General features: G+C 41.5%; 1 protein-coding gene across 1 annotated transcript in view; it reads left to right on the top strand.

Annotated features, from left to right (window-relative positions):
* Window positions 1-18,954, top strand: part of igdcc3 (immunoglobulin superfamily, DCC subclass, member 3) — a 69,154-nt gene that overhangs the window by 3,195 nt on the left and 47,005 nt on the right. The window contains exon 2 of the mRNA XM_085402708.1: window positions 2,554-2,859. Within this exon, the coding sequence (XP_085258834.1) occupies window positions 2,554-2,859 (306 nt within the window). The remainder of the gene's footprint in view (window positions 1-2,553; window positions 2,860-18,954) is intronic.

Below are 18,954 nucleotides of genomic sequence, written 5' to 3'. Positions count from 1 at the left end.
TACTGTTGTTTGTAACCTTCTACCGAGCCAGTGCTCAGAATGGCATTAAACAATCACTCTAGCAGCACACTATATTTATAGGGAAAGCCAGAGCCCAGCAACCTCAGATTGTTTTAGCTAATGGAAGAAACTCTGATTGCTTGAACACAAAATCATTAAAGTTGTTTAATCCACTCCAGATCAATGAGCCCGTATACACACTGAACACTAAAATGTTATTATCCTGTCTGCTCCGAGGCTTGATAACATTGATTAATGTCTTTTTTGCCAGCTTTGAAAGAGGAGAATAAAAAGCCTCCAATATACTTTCAGTTTACACAAATAATGTAGAGCTGAGTGGAAAACATCCTGGGTGTGTGGCTGCTGCCTTTTTCTTTTTCTTTTAAATCTGCCGACTGATTCTGTTTGAAAGCGGGATATTATTTGGATCAAACGAGATGGAGCTCTGTGGCCAGCATCATTTTAAAGAGCAGCAGCTCAGGCAGCAGGATCTGACAGCTAAGGGTTAATTATTCCTCCAATACCACCCCCTTGTTTTTCACAAGTGGTACCACTGATGTCTCTTCTGGTCTCATGGTCATTTCACTTACCGTGCTTGTTGAGTGTAAGGGGGAGGGGGGGGGGGGGAGTAAGGAAGGGACACAGAACATAGGGAGAGCTGCTTCTTTACATTATGCTCCATATGTGATCTTCGTGGAGTGTGTCAGTGAATTCCCTGCCTTTTCCTCAGGGGAAGTGGTTCTCTTCTGGAATTTGAAATGATGAAGCCAGAGGTTCTGTGTTTTGACCCCTGTGCTTTGCCCCCCTCTGCTGCCCTCCCCTAGCCCGTCCCACCAGATTCCAAGGCCTGGGGCAGAAACTGGTAATGCTCAGTCCATCAGCAGCTGAAACGTGATACCAAGAGAGCTCGCTAAGCTCCTCTTTTATAGTACCAAGCCAAGTCAGGCTGTTTACATCCTTTATTTATTATTCTCCCGGCAACCTCTTTTACCCTCAGAGACTGCAGACACTGAAAATCTGATCTGCACTAACCACATTAGATTTGTGAGCGCGGTTAAGAAAAACTGCATAATTTTGTGCTGACGGATGAAAATGAAAGTGCGAATGAGCTGTGACAGTGTTACAGCCACAGGTTAAACGGTACAGTCACTAGAAGACTACAAGTGCTTTTCTTTAGTACAAGAATACACTCGCTTGGGGTGCGTTCACTCCACAGACGGTGAATCCTCTTGGGACTGTAGCCCGGAGGTGGCTCAGCCAAGGCGTTTTACCCATATGGAAAAGATATATATAAATAAAAGTTTGTATCTGTCTTGTGTGAAACTTGTATGAAAAGCATGCAAGAGTGAAAACAGATATCCCCTGTTTCAAGATCCCTTGAAAAATTATATAAATGAAACTTGTATGTTTTGGACACTTACTAAAACAATATATGAAAGTAATGAGAAAGTGGCCACTTTCATGAGTAAATCATATAAGTTTTTAATATTTCTTTTCCATAGGGGTATTCATCAGGTGTGAGGCCTGGTGAGCAGCTATAAGGACATTAGGAACATGGTTACTGTTTGCTTCAGAGGTTAATGTGGAAATTATCAGCTTTGATGCAGTGGTTGGCATCCATTGTGACCCCGGGTAGTAAGGGTTGTTGAAAAGGATGGATGGCATTGAAAAAGGCTAAAAAAGCTTCACTAACTTGACAGAGAAAAATAAATGTAAATTAAAAGGAAGATATTTTGTGACGCACATAAGATAATAAATGTATGATTTCACAAGGAGTTTTCATAAGGATTATGTATTATAGGTATTGGGTCCATTCATCTCTCCACCTTACATAGAATGCTGCAGTAAGGCCCCGAAGGACTATCGCGGAGGTCACATAACACATATTTTACAACTATTACACTCACTGTGTAGATTTTTTTTTAATGTTAGGAATTCAGCTTTTACTCATTACTATTAAAGCTGACTCCTCTGAGCTTTATATGCACCTGTGTTTAATGTTAGGTCAAAGCAAAGCTGTGAAGAATCTTTAAACTGACAGTTACTCCAAACTCTGCAGCGCTCTTCCTGCTAACATTTAAATGGAGAGCACTGAATTGGTGATAAAAATGAAAATGAGATTGTAGTTTAGTAAAGCAGAAACAGTAAAAATGTGTGAATGAAATAGACTTAAAGGAAGTGAGAGCATAACATGGGTAACGCAAGTTACTCAACTCGAGGTCGTGTGGTTTCCAGTAATCATACACAGCCAACGCCACCACATTTTGCACGCACACTCAATAGCTCAATCTGGAGCTGTAATGGAACTTGATTGCAAGGTCTGTGGTTCAGTCCCTGGCTTGGGCAAGATGAACCCTGAGTTGGCCCGGTGCATCTGTGTGACCAGGTGAATAGGTATAGAAACAAACGGTTTGTGATTGGTTGAAGGAAATTTGTTGTAAAAAGCCTTTTGAGTCCTGAGTTACAGTAGAAAAGCGCTATATAAATATATAAACATTAGTCCATTTTACCATTTATTTTTGTGTTAAAATGTATGTGTTTGTGTTTCCTCAGGTGTGATGTGCGAGGCAGAGCTGTCCTTCACCTTGGAGCCCAGTGACATTATTGCTGTGCAGGAGCAGCCTCTCATGCTCCACTGCCAGGTGGATGGCATCCCCCCGATTACGACACAGTGGAGGCGTAATGGCCTACTTTTAACTCAGGACCAGCATCATACCACCTTCATCAATGGCTCGCTGCTGATTGCACACTTCCAGAAGACCAAATCTGACGGCTCCTCTGATGAGGGCGACTACGAGTGCATCGCCCAGAATTCCTTTGGGTTGGTGGTGAGCCGTAAGGCACGCATTCAGGCAGCCAGTAAGTCTTTCTTTTGGTCATCAGCATAAATAAATGGTAGTAGCAGCGAGCAGTCCCCAGTAACTACTGAATTTTGGGGGGTAGTTTCTGGAAGTGAAATTTTTCAGCCAGGGAGGATTTTTCTTCCCATAAGGAAAAGATATATATAAATCTTATAAAGTTTGTATCTGTCTTGTGTGAAACTTGTATGAAAAGCATATAAGAGTGAAAACAGATATAAGACCCCTTGAAAAATTATATAATGAAACTTGTATGTTTTGGATACTTACTAAAACAATATATGAAAGTAATGAGAAAGTGGCCACTTTCATGAGTAAATCATATATAAGTTTTTACTATTTCTTTTCCATATGGGTTGGTTTAAATGCGTCGCACTTATTTGAATACACCGGTGCTCCCTTGCAGTATATTAAAGTGCACGGTGAAATAAACAGCAAAAGTTGACGACATATATGAATTACACTAAGAATTTTTTTTTTTGGACTTAAAAAAAAAAGAGTCCAGCTGATGGTCGTGTAGAGGAAGTCTCCTTCACTCTGGAATTAGCTGACCATGATTATGATTGACATCTCTGTTGATTTTATTGCTCTTTTGTTGTCATTATGAGATACTGGCTTCATCATCCTACATTATCCTATATCAGGATACCAATATATCAGTTTGTCTCGAACTGATTGTTTTAACTGAATGGAAGTCAATGCAGTTACAACACAAGCAGAATCACAAGCACTAACTTGTGATTTTGAGTTATGATCATTTTTCTATAAATAAAATGTAAACATTGTAATGGAAGCTTACCTCAGGTATTTTGGTTTAGTCTCTGTATTGCTGCTGTGCATGCTCAAGTAAATGCTCTTAATATATCCCCAGCTGCTTGAATAATTTAATCTACGCCTTTGAGTGTAATGAACTTTCTGATGCTCATCTGCAGTGCTGCTTAGAAATAGAAGCCTTTTGAATTTAGCATTAACAAGCGCTCATACTGAGAGTCTCCAAGCTGCTTTGTAAGAGTGCAATAAGCTCGAAGAAACCCAGCAACCCACTCAGTGGTAGAGGCATCAAGGTGCATTTTCTCAAGCATGACGACCAGACCCTTTGTTTGAAGTCCCTCTAGTTCAACCCCGTTTTCCCTGCGTTGTTGCCATGGTTAATTGTTACTGCATTTTTAATCTTGTCACCGTTTCGCATGTCTCCACTTACTTTAAGTCAAAGGCATCCAGGATCCACACTCCTCCTGCAGTTTTAGTGATACTGTACTGCTCCACATTGTGCCGAGTTAAGTCTTTTTCGAAGGCTCTGTTATGTATATTCTCAAACACAGAGATGGACAAAGGCTCACAGAAGCCTGTTGATTCCTGTGGTTATATGTAGACAGGGTACTGCTGTGCTGTTGTGCCCAATACAGCTTTTAACCCAGTGGGATAGGGAGGTTAGCATGGACGTCTCACTGGCCAGAGGGAAAAGTCACTGCAGCTCAGTGGCTGGCGTTGTCAAGCACATGCAACCTTTCACAGCCTCCCTAAAAGGTCTTTCTTTTCAAAGGTCATATTGAATCCTCTGTTGCGGCACATTTTTGATTCTGCATGAGGGAAAAGTCAACAGTAGTGCCCCTTCATTTCACAAAATGAATCAGGGGTAGGAAAACTTGGTGGAAAAAACCCCCCCACATTAATTTGTGGAGCCTGACTGATGTACGGTTTTTAACAATGCCCACACCGATATTTAGAGATTTGAAAAATACAATATATCATCGAATATTTTTTTCTCTCACACATGCAGTGTGTAACTAGATCTAAATCCTTGCTGATCTAATATAACAACACAATTTAAAAATAATCATGTTTAAATGTGACAAAAAGTCGTGGATTGCTCGTTTATACTCTACCCAACTCTGCTCAGATCAGCTGGTTGTTGTCTTTGTGTCATTTCAAGGACATGTGTTGCTAGCAGAAAAGTTGCTGGCAACACTTATACAGTGGTTGAAGGTTGTTTCCCCCATTTTTGCTTTTCTTTGTATTTATCGACAATTAGAAATGCAGATTCCGCAGATATAACGGCAAATAGCTAACACATACCGGGAAATAGGCGATATATTGACTCAAGCTGATATATGAGTCAGGCTCTACTCATTTAGAGATTCAGTTTGAATCCAAGTTAGACTAACACATGGTCCTGGAGGGATAATAAGGTTTTGTGACCTAAAATACACTATTCTCAAATATAGTTAATTTGCATTTTTATGTAAAGCTGTTAAATATTTCAGTATGTATAGCATTAGCTACATGGTTATTATTCTCTGGGTCGATTCCATTAGCAATATTTTTTGATGGACGAGAGAAACATCGATCTATATATATATATATATATATATATATATATATATATATATATATATATATATATATATATATATATATATATATATATATATATATCAATGTTTCTCTAGTGTGGAATTGTGATCCAGTGAAAGCATCTATTCCACTCTCCAACCATGCAACACTCTGCATTACTAATCTGCCTTGAATATATCTGAAATCCTTTCTGATGATTCCAAACCATATCATAATCACACTTAATTTTAAGGGCGCAACAACGTCAAGCTACGCCTTTCTAATTGTTATTTAACTGTAAAGCAAATTAATCTTTCTTTAGTTCAATGGTTCATTAGGGTTTTAGCATGAACAATTAAGAATTATGCAAGTGTGAAGCAGTCCTCTCGCTCCCTCTGCTTCTGGAAAATTCGATGAATGAAAACAGATTTAATGAGTGAACAGTGAATAAATTTAACCAGGAGCAAACCTCAAAGCAAATCTTGAGTGAACATGGTAGCTCAAGTTCAAAATCTTTCACGGTTGATTTATCCTGTTTTGACTTGGCTTTGTTCTCCCTCTGACCTTTTCCGGGTTTACCCTTGATTGGTATTGATTAGGTAGGGACTAGTGAATTACTGAAAGTCACATTCTGACCTCTGAGCTTTGACCCTCTGAGCTGTGTTGACCAGTTTGTTGACAAAGCGTTGAATGAGACAAGGCTTTGTTCTTGTCGTCAGTCTTCCTCCTTAATAGAGTTTCGATGAAAAGCCATCACTAAAAGCAAGAACTTGTAGTCTTAAAATGAAATAAACTCTTTTATCTGTCATGTCTTTGATACTTTTAGTACATATGTCATAAAATACTACAGTTTCATTTAATTGTTATCTTTCATTCTCTTTATTGTTGTAATTGAGATCTTGTTTTTTCCCAATCTTGAAACAGGAAACACGACGTGGCTTTCATGCCTGTATTATTTCTGTTGCAGTATGTGTCTGAAATACTATACATTTGCTGTAAAGAGTGAAATAGTATTCCTTATTACTAAACCTAATTTCTGGCACTCCTCCAACTCCATGTTTCTGAGGTCACCTGTTCAGCCCAGATGTGTTCTCGTGGCACTCATCACCAGGTATTAGGTAAATAACATAAAACCTTGTTCTATTTCATCTTGTCTTGGCCTGCCAGAGTTATGCAGTGGGCATGGATTAAATAGGACAAAGTGTTTTCAACATTTTTACAAAGACAAATGGAACAAAATAAGGAAATGCTCTCCTTAACAGGGCCAGTGACTCGTGTTTGTTTCTTTTCCTGTTCAGTGTTTGTTAATGTTGCCTCTGTCTTTGTGTTTTAGTGGTAATTTGCTGGGTTATAGTCCCTCTCACAACAGAGAGTGACTTGCACCACTGTGATGCAATAGGTGGTGCGATTACTGAAGCCTCTTTATAGCCCTCCCAGTGGATGAATCCTCCATCTTATTGCACACTACCACCCTCCATAAATTTTACTTTTTATTTGCTTGACAACCGTTTGTGTGAGCTCACAGTCGGGAGCTGGTGCAGGACTGACTCCCTGTTGCCCCTCTAAATCGACAGTCGGTCCAGGAAACACTTGGAATTTTTTCCCTCCCAAATTTTATCTCTTTGATAGTCCATTTCTCTCTCTTTCCTCACTTTCTCTCAGACCTCCTCATTAGCTTAGGCTCCGGAAGCTTTTCATCATTTGGATGAATGACAAGCCCGGTACAGTGGACCCAGCCAGGGCTCCCACCCCTCCCCCACAAGCACACCCTCGTCACCAGGCAACACACCACAAAAGCCCTCTGTTACAAAATAGCTTTTAGGATCAATTGAAATGACTTGCTTTTGTCTGTTTGTCTGGAATTATTTGGAAAGAGCTGAAGCTTTGGTAGGAAATATGTGTTCACCCTGTTCGACTCTTATATAGAGACTGCAGTTGACCTCAGGGACTGTTTGAAGAGATCTAAAAAGCCAGCAGTGTGCACGCAATAAGCTTGTTCACTGTGAATATGAGTCGGGAATGAAGTAATAAGTAGTAAAATAGCATCATATGTGCACGTGACTATGTTATTATTTTACAAATCGCTTCAGTATGCATAATATCCACCTTGTTTAGTCCGAAAACCACCATTGAACTACTGTTATATGGCAGGCCTCTCAACAAGACTGTAATGAAAAAAACAAGAAACCGAGAAGGGGGGGGGTTAAAGGACATGACAGAGGAAGCCTGTAAAAGTGCCTCAGTTTATACCCACGCCACTCATTCATGTGACTTTAACTCCTCTCTGGATGCAAATGTAAAGAAACATGTTTTCATCAGTCTACATGTGGGAGAAGCTGCAAAATTGCAGTTCGCCACTCCTCAGAGCTTTGTGGACAGATTGCCACAAGCGGCCACTCAGATTCAGACAGCAGCGAGGAAGAGTGATTTATGTGGAGCTGATGGTAGGTTTCATGAGCGTGTTTGTACTTGTGCGTGCACGTGTAGCTCTTGATCACGCTCCGACCTTCCTGTCCCCACCCCTTTCAATGAGCTCCTGCCTGGGTGACCGCTGAAGCTCCATCCTTACATCCTGTTAGCTCCCTTTGTCTGCAGGCCAAACCCTGCCTTCGATCAACCCCCTCCCTGTTCCACCTCCCTTGCTCCTCCTAGCCTTACCGTGAAGCAAGTGATCTTTTTGTCATATTGATCAGCAAAACATAGCTTTAATATTTTAACATAAAGCCTCTTGGCGGGCTCCTTTGTCTCTTGCCAAATGAGAATGAGTTTAATATAAATATTTTCACTTCCATCCATCCATCCATTCGCTTCTGCTTATCCTTTTCAGGGTCGCGGGGGGCGCTGGAGCCTATCCCAGCTGTCATAGGGCGAAAGGCGGGGTACACCCTGGACAGGTCGCCAGTCTGTCGCAGGGCTAACACATAGGGACAGACAACCATTCACACTCACATTCACTCGCACATTCACACCTAGTGACAATTTGGATTATCCAATTAACCTATCCCCACAAGCTGCATGTCTTTGGACGGTGGGAGGAAGCCGGAGTACCCGGAGAGAACCCACGCAAACACGGGGAGAACATGCAAACTCCACACAGAAAGACCCCGGCCTGATGGTGGAATTGAACTCAGGACCTTCTTGCTGTGCAGCAACAGTGCTAACCACCGTGCCACCGTGCTGCCCCTTTTCAAGGCACCCAAAGCACCCAGCATATTTTCACTTATAGAACAGTAATCCATCTGTATCCCTTTGAAAACATTGCAGACTTGTTGTTGTTGCCCCCTTTCGTGTGGGCAGGTACATAGGCTGATGTTAACTTGAGAGTGCTCCCTCCTGCTGTGTGGTCAGCACTCCTCCATCTGTCTGCCAGCATAGCTCAGATGAACTGATGGAGAAAGAATTTATTTATTTTTTGCTCATAACGAGCAAGCTAAACTAATGAGAGCTCTGACCTCGGTTGTGTAATTGCACCAGAAACCGATTATTACTCTGCACCTGCTGACTCAATCTGCAGCTCTCATTGCTTGATTATGAATGCTCAGTTCTGGCTCATTAAAAAATCGGAAACAACAAAGCGGTTTTATTACAGCACGCTATTTTTCTGATTTGAGAGCAGGTTCATTTTCTGAAAGGCAACGACGATGGTCGTCTGACTATCTGTAACACGCTCCACTTCAAGTAAAGATGCTGTTTGCTGTCAGCAAGCTAAGTGAACAGCAATACTAAAAACCTCCCGTGGGTAGTTATGCTGACAAACGCTGAAACTTGTCCAGCAGTCCTGTGGGGAAGGAGCGGAGTGAATCTCTATTACGTCTGAAGATGGCACGTCACTCACCTAAAAGCGGTGGAAAATCGCCAAGGGATTCCATGCTGCTCATGGCATGCCTTATCATCTTCATTTACTCATTATTAAAAAAAAACTTGGAATTTCTATCCATTTAACAATTTCTGAACCAACAAAATTAAGAGTGCAATGTTTGCCACTGTGCTCAAGTCCTAAGCTGTGCTCAGACGATTTCAGCCATGTACAGAGCACAGACATGCATGGAGAGCTCTAAATATCCACTGTTAGCTGCTCCATCCCATATGGAAAAAAAATAGTAAAAACATATATGATTTACTCATGAAAGTGGCCACTTTCTCATTACTTTCATATATTTTTTTAGTAAGTATACAAAACATACAAGTTTCATTATATAATTTTTCAAGGGATCTTATATGTGTTTTCACTCTTGTATGCTTTTCATACAAGTTTCATACAAGACAGATAAAAACTTTATAAGATTTATATATATCTTTTCCATATGGGATAATGTGAAGGATGAGCTGGATTCAGCAAGGAACAAGGAAAAGGATGCAGAAAGGTGTCGATGCCGCTCAGAGACTAAATGTGTTTAACTTAGTCCTCTAGAGGCACTTCAGTTATGACATGGATTTAATCGCATCACTGTTATTTTTATGGTATCCCTCTTGAAAATGCAAATAAATCTGCGCCAGAAACCTAATAAAAAAACGTACGCACATTGTACACACACACACACACACACACACACGCGCGTGCACCATATGTAACAAATTGATAAAACAGATATCTACGCATACACAAACTTTGCTTCTTTTTGTCAGTGCGCCAACTCTCTAAGCAGCTGCTCTCAGCAGCTGTGTACGCTGTAGCTCATTCAGATTTCATTGTTCTACATATTTCATAGTTCTTTGTGTCTCTGGAAAACACAGACTGGAATAACATAATTTAGAAAGTAAATGCCTCAAAGAAACAGCTCATCGCTGGGTAGATTCTAGACATTATTCGATGTAGATTATTCGATGTGCCTTGAATTTGACAGTGTGGTAAACAAACAAGTGAAAAGGAAGAAACAAAAGGTTAGCTCTAGTCTCAAATTCAAGTTCAACCTGTCTATGACTGTCAGTGGACGTGTACGCGATTCTGTTTGTACGTACATATGGTGCTACCTTTGCTTGTGTGTCTTGATTAAAGTGGCACTCTGTTAATGAAGTCTGCGGCCGTCTCTGGACCACCCCAGCTATTCTCAAACAAACAAATGAATAGGGGGCCTAAAATTCCTTCTGTCTGCTTTTAAGGCTCATGGGAGGAATTCCTGAGTAATAGAGGTGAGAGGTGAAAGAAGAGAGAGCAGAGGCCGGGCCAAAGGTTGGAAGAGGCGGACTAGTCTCCAAATGTGGAATTTTGCTTTGGCCCCACATCATTAAGATTTTATATTATGGTTTGAACCACGTAGGTTTTTGGCTGCAGGAAGTCATTTTTATCAATCGCGTCCTCCCAGGGATAAAAAGATAAGGATGTGTGAGCTTGTTTTGAGCGCGTGTTATGTTGTTCCTGTGATTCCAGGCTTGACGAAGGGCTTGGTTAGCTCTCGCTCCTGCCCCGTCACCGCGCTTCACTACACTTAACAGAGCCTTTATGGCCAGATTGTGCAGTTAAAAGTCTTTACAGGGGTCTGCACCATCCACCAATAAAAACACATAAGGCCCCTCTTTTTGTCTCCTTCTTGGCATGCATTCTGTTTTTGCATCTGTGAAAATGTGTAATAAGGACAAAGACAGGCGGGAGGTGGAGCCAGTTGTGGATATTATTATCGCCCTCTCAGTTTTTCACAAAACACACACACACACACACACACACACACACACACACACACACACACACACACACACACACACACATGCACACACAGGGGGCCCTCAGTCCAGTTTTGCATTTTGTTTAAGCAGGGATCAGGAAATCTTTCTGCCAACAAGCAGAAGAGTCTGAGACAAAGGCCTGTCAGTGATGGGCAGGCAGCAGCTCTCCTTTGGGCCTCTGCCATCTCTTTCCCACTATCTCGGCTCTGTTTGTGTTTGTGTGTGTTGGGGTACCTCTCGGAGCAGACCAGCAGCTATTGTCATTTATGAAATGCAGGGGCAGTGGAGTGGCTGGGAACAGGCAGAGGCTGTGGAGATGTTCAGCCTCTGTTGGCTCTGCTTTGTGACGGTGGCCCTGACCGTTTGTTCTCCTGACCAACACAGCTAGCTGTGGCTGAGGCCCCCTTTTGTCACTCCTGACTCTGGGTGGGTGTGTTTCCCCATGCTCCCTCCTGCCTCTTTCTTCCCCCTCTGTTTCGGCATTGACGTAGAAATAAAAGGGTCAGAGGTCATAAGGGGCTGGACGATGAGAGGGGGTCCTTATCTGGGAAACGGTGACCTTTTTGTTTGCACTAGGGCAGAATGCCCCTCCCCTTTTTTCTTTTAAATTCTACTCCCATCACGTTTCGCCTCTTCCAACACTCGGTCTTATTCCCCAGTGGGGACCCATCCCCCTAGTATGATTGCCCCGGGGCAATGGCAGTGACCTTGGATTTGGCTGTGAAATAAAATGACCCAACCCTGCCACTGCACCAGAGAACTAAGCCCGCCCTTTCCCAAATAAGCGATGCAGCAGCCTGTCTTTTTTTCTGTAAATATCAGTAAAGATATTTATTTGTGCCTGTCACATTTTCAGTGTTGCTTTTGAGCTTGCTGATATTTACACGTTTCAAACAATACTGGCTGGAGGACTGATTGATCGATTAATTTATTGATTCAGTAAGAGGGAAGATGCATGGCAGTGTTTTACACTGCTCATGCGACGATAATGACTGAGTTGTGCATTAGAGCTATTTTTGCCCTAAAGTGACAGGATTGAGTGACTACACACTACAGCTTTTAAGTCATGACCTCAAAGTAAACATGTCAACTTTATATTGTTGTGTAGTCTAAGAAAAAGGGAATTCCATTCTTAGACATATAAAAAAATGAGCGCTCTTGCTACTGTAACGTCTAAATGGAACAGATAAGTTGTTTTTGAATTACATGTTGCTGCACAGCCTGCAACCCTGCTTCCATAGATACTGAATTTAATGCTAACCTTTGCTGTAGTTAGATACTTTTGTTATCATGACATCACAAAACTGTGACATAATCGTAAAACATGTTAAAGCTGTCTAATTTCCTTTATATCTGTTTTCAAAAGAGAAAAGAAGTTTATGAGTGTCACAGGAAGTCTGTTGAAATGCTTAAACTTAATTTATCTAAGTTTAATTATCCTTCCTTTCATAGTTTATATAGGCCAGTTTCATATAAAATGAATACTGTAGGGTTCAGCGTACACTCTTCTTCAGCTGACTTTGAGAACTTTTGGCTCTGGGTTCAGACTTCCTGGCCAGCTGGGGCCTTTGTGTGTGCCTACGTGGGTTTGTTTCAGAGTGCTCCATCCAAACACATGCATGTTAAGTTAATTGCTGATTTTAAATTGGCGGCGGAGTAGATGTGAAGTGTGTGCCTTTCTGTGTTGGCCTGTGACAGACTCGCAGCCTGTCCTGGGTCAGCTATTGTCTCCAGCCTCTTACAACTGTGGTTGCAACTCACAGCCTGTGAAGCCATTTGTGCCATTTCTGAGCAGTGCAAATAAATAAATAAATAAAAATAAAATCTAGATAATTAAACTGATTTAAAAAAAATAAAGTGTGTATATTTTCAATAAGTAAACTGGGGTAAGATAAGTTGGGCTGACCAAATTCTTTTGTAACTTTTTCTTTTTTTGCCGTGTTGAAATCCTTTAGCTTCCATGTGAGCATCCATGCATTGTTGTTGCATTTACAGTCAGTCTGAAACGAGGAGTTGTTATAACAGCATAAACTCACTGAGGTCCATAATCTTTACTTTCTTCCCTCTATAACTACACGTATTTGAAGCGTTTGGGGGTAAAAGCCTGTCAGGCTCCACAGTGTGTGCAGAGTTGGTCGTCAGGGATAAAACAAATTCCACAGGAACCAATTAGAAGCGGCTACTGCTGGCATAGGATGAAAGATTTCTGAGATGGCCAGTTTCCTGCTGGCAACCTGTTTGCAGTGTCTATAGTTCGGTTAGCTTTGTTCTGTATGACTTTGGGGAAATCTAATAATTGAAAAATGCGCAGTTTCATTACAATTTTGCATTATAAATTATGAGTTCTGCTGTTTAGAGTGATTTCTCGTCAGTATACATTAGATACAGAGCAGTCGAGGTTATAGTAGAACATTTTCTTCCGCTGTTGTGAACTGATAGTCCACAGGTTTTGGACACTGTTGTATGAAATAAAGCATTTGAGAATGCCAACACATTATACAAGTGCGGATGATGCTCAGAGACTTATAAAATCTTTGAGCATTTTAAATGATTTAAAACGGGGGGAGGAATGAAGAAAATATTCCTAAGGCCACAGCAAAACAAGCCGCGTGAAAATCCAAGCAGGGAATAGGTGAGACAGATGAAAGTGGAGCGCAGCAGGAAGTGAAATAGGTGGAGCATGTGGCGGTGGTCTCGAGTGATCCCTCGGCCTCTCCGGCTCTGAAGGCTGGACCTTGAACCAGGAAGGAACATTCCATTCCGATGCTGTGCCAGGACCTCTGACCCCCACAGCTTTGTTTTCAGGGCTGATTTCGACAGTCACCAGGGGTACAAGGCAACATCGGGCTCACTTAGCTCAAAGAAGCACGTCTCTGCCGTTTGAACATGCCGGAAAACTGCTCCCCCGACCCCGGGCTCGTAATTCATCTCTGTAACTCGCACATTACCTTCGCTTGCGATCAATTAAATGATCTGACAAGGATATGTGCGCAGGATTGCGGTCAGAGACTGCACATACAATACGTTGACCTGCCGCTTTCCCTTAACATGAAGGTGTGTTTCACTCTGAAAGCATCAATGGAACATTTAATTTCCAATCCTCAAGTGACGGAGCTGAGAGTGTCGGATCCTTTGCAAGAGCTGTTTTATAAAATTCGTCTTTCAGTGAGCGCTGCGAGGCGAGATGTGTTTATTTTGTAAACTTATAAAGAATTTGTATCATCCGTCTGAATGCAGTCTTTAATCATTTTTATGAATGTATCTCAGATTATTTTTTTCTTTGCAGAAGTGGTTTCATGTCATGTGTTAGTAAGTCGTAAGGCAGACCATTTCATTGCCACAGCTTGAAAAGATGAAACATGACACTAGCGGTGTAATGGCCCTCTCCATTTTCCAGCATGGGCATTATTTGTGAGAGGTAAGACAGCTTTAGAGGGTTAGGCGGCTGATGGTGATTTGGACGCGTCGGTGATATGTGCTTATGTCTGACAGCTTATAGTTGTGCCCCTCCTATCCACTGCAAGGAACAGATGAGATGAGAGCATGACTGTCAACAGAGTCCATGTTACAGGTTGCTTATGCGTTCTTTGTCAGTGGACATAAATTATACGAATACTGAAACACTCGTGTTTTTGAGAGGGATTTCCTCAGACAGGACTCTTGATTAAAGACGCGTTTTACAGCATGTCACAAAATTTCACCTTAAAGAAGTGATCTCAGTGGAAAAGAAATATCAACTGAGTATTCTTAGTGCTATTAAATTAATCAATCGGTGGCTTTCCATATTCCCGGGTGAAGATTAATCGACCATAAATATAATCTGTAATTGCAGCCCAGAGGCGTGCTCCTGACAGGAGACTATATAGGGAAGTTACTAAAATTATCCCTCTCGGCTGCTCGAAAACACAATTAATCATTGTGATCTTGCGTTAATCCTCACTGATTGACAGGAATTTGATTTACAGGAATCACTGTAAAGATAAGGCCTTCATTTAATTTCATTGTTCACTGGACCTCAGAAACAAAATATTTCTCTCAATTTATGTAAATCCAAAGCTGCTCTTTGTTTATTCGGGCCCCGCATGTAGTGTCGCGTTATCAGATGGAGCAAATTGTCGCTGAATGTAGTGTCTGCACAGGCTTTGTTTGCACCCGCTATAGGTAGCGGCAGAGACAAAGGGCTTTCATTTCTCACCCACCGTCTTGTAACACTAAGTGGTCGTGACAGGCTCTGCACTTGCCTTTCCTCCCTGTCTCTGCTCCTCTTCTTCCTCTGTGGTAATTTTTTTCTCATGATTTCACGTGAGCTAAGCTCCATGCGGTGGGCGTGGCAGGGGGAGACACACATGTGCGTACAAAGGGGGCTATGGTGGGGGGGAGGTTACTGACTGCATATTATCATGGATTCATCGGGCTCAGGGTGGAGGCGAGCATTGGGGGCTGGGTTCCCTGAATGAGCAAGGGGCAGTAATATCCCTGGTGACCGCAGTCAGCTGGCAGCATGAATGGAGGAAAGAAGGGAGGGTTAAAAAGATAGTCAAAAGAGAGGAATGGGAGGCAGGCTTTGAGTTTCCAGGCATCTCACCGAGAGGATGTGTTGGTGTCAGTGACTCAGTATTGGAAAACGAGGTGATGGCAGTTTTCCATACATTAGCAGCACCTGCTGTTACCTAAGATGCTCCTTAGGCTTTAAAAGCTGCTGTGACATTATTCCCTATTGCTTCTCTTCCTGTTACGCAATATTTTCCAGTCTTCAGCGCATACATTTTTTTCATCTCTTTCAGTGCACATGGATATGTGTGTGCGTATTGCTGTGAGAAGTTAAGAACAGCACAAAGCAATTGCTAGAAATATCTTCCACCAATCTTGTCGCCGTGATTGATGTCACAGCATCTCTTCTTGGAGTAATTGAGCTGATATTTACAGCATTCAGGGTCTGATCTTTTTTCTCTCACTGTCTTTTCATCCTCCATTTAGCTCAGCATCAGGCAAAGCCCAAAAAGAAGCAGGCGGTTTACCCAACCAGCACTGTTATGTTTTCTTTTCTCTCATGTCGTTCTCATCAGTGTATCTCCCCCCCCCCCATCAATGCATCTCTCTTTGCCACGCACTTGATGGCAATGTGTTGCCCAGGATTGTGATTAATGGCCACAATTCAGCCTGATAAATTCCCCTGAGTGGGTGCCAGTTGGCTTACGCAGAGAAGAAACTCATTACTGCTGTCAGCTGAGCTGACGGCATAGAGACGGGTGTGAGCAATTGTACATGTGCTCGTGTGCGTGTCCGTGCAAGGGAGGGAGAGAAACTAATTTCTGTGCATGTTACTGAGTCTCTTCACCTTTTTTCATATAGAAGCCATCATGCGTGAATAAGTGTGTCCACGTGTTTTAAGCTGAGGGTAAAAGTGACAGCGTGTCCCAGGGCTGGTGTCTAAGTAACATGGATCATTTCTGAGAAATGAACGAGCCTAACTCACCGCACACAACCACCACAGCTTCAGGTCTTTAATGGACAATCTCGTGCACACCACTGCTTCATCAAACAACCATTCTACTTTATAATATCTTAGATATACTTGGCATATATATGTATTCTTATTTTTATAATCTGCCATTCATAAAAACAGTCTCTAATCGCTACTAAGATGCACAAAACAGGTGATTTAAATATTACGTCTTTGTGTCCTCTGTTAAAGTAATTTCTTGTTAAATAATGGACAAAAAATCTTTTTAAAAACTATAATTACCTCTCTATTCTTATTGATGAGGATGTGATGGTGAGAGAGTGAAGCAAGAATGAAGATAAAAAAGGAAGAAAGATGTCTAAAATGAGAGTAAGTCTGCACAGTACGGATAAGCAAATGCATGTGTCTTTTCCCTGTGAGATAGCTATCTACATTCACTGACACCACAAAGGGGGGAAAATGAAGACTTGAGGACGTACAGACAGACCGCATGGATGAAAATTAACTGCATGTGTGGCTTTGCTGTATAGTTCAGGACACTGAGTCATGATTGGAAACAATATAAAGTTATTCTATTTGTTTGGTGCCTGCAAAATATACATAGTGTCAGTATATTGCTCTAGATTCTTTTTCTAGTTTTCTGTCAAACATTTTTTTAAATCAAATTATTTGCTTTAAACACCAAATACATGAATATTTGAAAGTGACAATGGCAGGTATGGACTTGCAGAGATTTAAAAGATGCAAAGATATCAGCTTGTTGGACAGCTAACTAAGAGTACATGGTTGGAGTTGGTTCACTGAGGGGTTTCACTCTGTCTAGCATCACTATGATATCGTTCATTGTTGGAATACTCTGATGTGCTACATAAAGCAAATATATTTTAATGTCAATGAGAAGAAAATGCTGAAATCAGCTTCTTTTAAGTATATTTACATGTTATTTCCATATAACATAATTATGATGTTATCTAAATTCTCCATTAATGCAGACAGTCACGAGAGACCTTGTTCACAGATCTGTTTAACAATTAAAATTTTGTATTTTTGAGAAGTTACATTGAAATCCTGGAAACCCATCCATTATCGTCTCTGGGCACCGCTTCTCGTGTAACCAGTCGATATCAGGGCAAAGAGTTACAGTTCTGTGAGTCAGCCATTATTTATGAATGCAGATAGAGTAAGAAAAAAAAAGCCAATAAAAGATGAATTATTTCAGTAGATGTATCTTTTTTTTTGCTGTCTACAGTGGCTGTTTACCTGCTTTCAGGCAAAGCCCACTCATACACTGAATGGAAAGCAGCCACATAAATCTTGTTTATAGTAAATTATAATTCAGTCTTGGGAAATTTATGGGTCTTAATGCTGAATCTAGAAAAGCATTAGTGCTTATATTTGCTGTTGACGCCGTTATTGTTTTGTATAGCTTCAAGAAGCGATCGATCCTAACAAGAATCCATATTTTGCTGATTTAGCTTTAGCTTGTGCAAAGAAAAATCCTTTAAGGTTTTTTCTGATCCACAATGTTGGGGGAAACAAAAAGTGGATGTATTGGAAACCCCGCAAGCAGGATTAAAACTCTAAATCTGTCACAGTGACTGATTTGTTTCGGGTAACTTTTCGCGGGTTTGCATGTTTGGAAGCTGTGATGTGATAAATTCCCAGTGGTAACTGCACAACTGGGGGCCCAGGCCAACTGGACCTCCCTTTTGGGACTTCTGTTGTGTTGTAAGGGATGGAGTGATGCAGAGGTGAGATTTACACAGCCGTTTTAGCCATTTGGGGAGCAAGCATTTAAGGGTGCTATGAGATGCAGTGGAGCGCACGGACCGGTCCCGCCCTGCGTCTTTCAGATTTCCCATGGGAGTGCCAGATGTGGGGTCATCCATCTACTCAGGGTTCAGACCAAGCGCCTCCCTTCAAAGTCATTTTCAGATGTGTAGTTAATGCTGCGTGCTGCACTCTCAGAAAGCAGCACATACACACACGTTCATATGTATCTAAAAAAATTCTAATTTTACATTTGTGTTCTTTTCATCAGCATTCTGTTATCAAGACACAGCAGCACAAATTAAAAAAAAACCTTTTCGTGGGAGATTCATCGTGGCCTCTTCAGCGTGGCTTACCAACCCAACAGTTGTCCTCTAATGAGGGGGAAGTAATGAGTGTTAGACTGAGGAGAATTGTGATGCCAAATGTTCACCCAGGTTGTTATTCAGAGCCTCTGCTGTCCAAGGTCCTCGCTCATTTCTGGCTTCACAAAACAAGAGGCGTAGACCATCCAAAGAGGAATTTAGTGGCATTTCCATTTGAATATAAATCTCATTTAACCCCAGATAACTCTAAACGTTGGAAAATATTTCAACAAACGGCAAGTCAAGGATTAAGAATTGTAGGGTTTTACTTTTGTGCAGAGAGCATACGGCGAATGAGCTGAATGGAGGACAGCACATAATTCATGCAGCTATGTGGCTGATAGGAGAGGCGACTCATTTGAATTCTGAAGCACAAGTATTGGTGATAATTAGATATGTGACTTCTGGGGAAGAAGACAATTGCATGGAGAAGACATATGGTGCTTCCCAGCAATAATCAGGTGTGAAAAAGATTGTAGACTCTTTTCTCTTTTTTACTGTC

Source organism: Rhamphochromis longiceps, linkage group LG1, assembly GCF_057381845.1.
Source record: "Rhamphochromis longiceps isolate RC_006_pf linkage group LG1, R_longiceps_female_GT1.1, whole genome shotgun sequence".
Taxonomy (NCBI): Eukaryota; Metazoa; Chordata; class Actinopteri; order Cichliformes; family Cichlidae; genus Rhamphochromis; species Rhamphochromis longiceps.
Note: the sequence above shows the minus strand (reverse complement) of the source record. Positions and strands in the feature narration are given on the sequence as shown.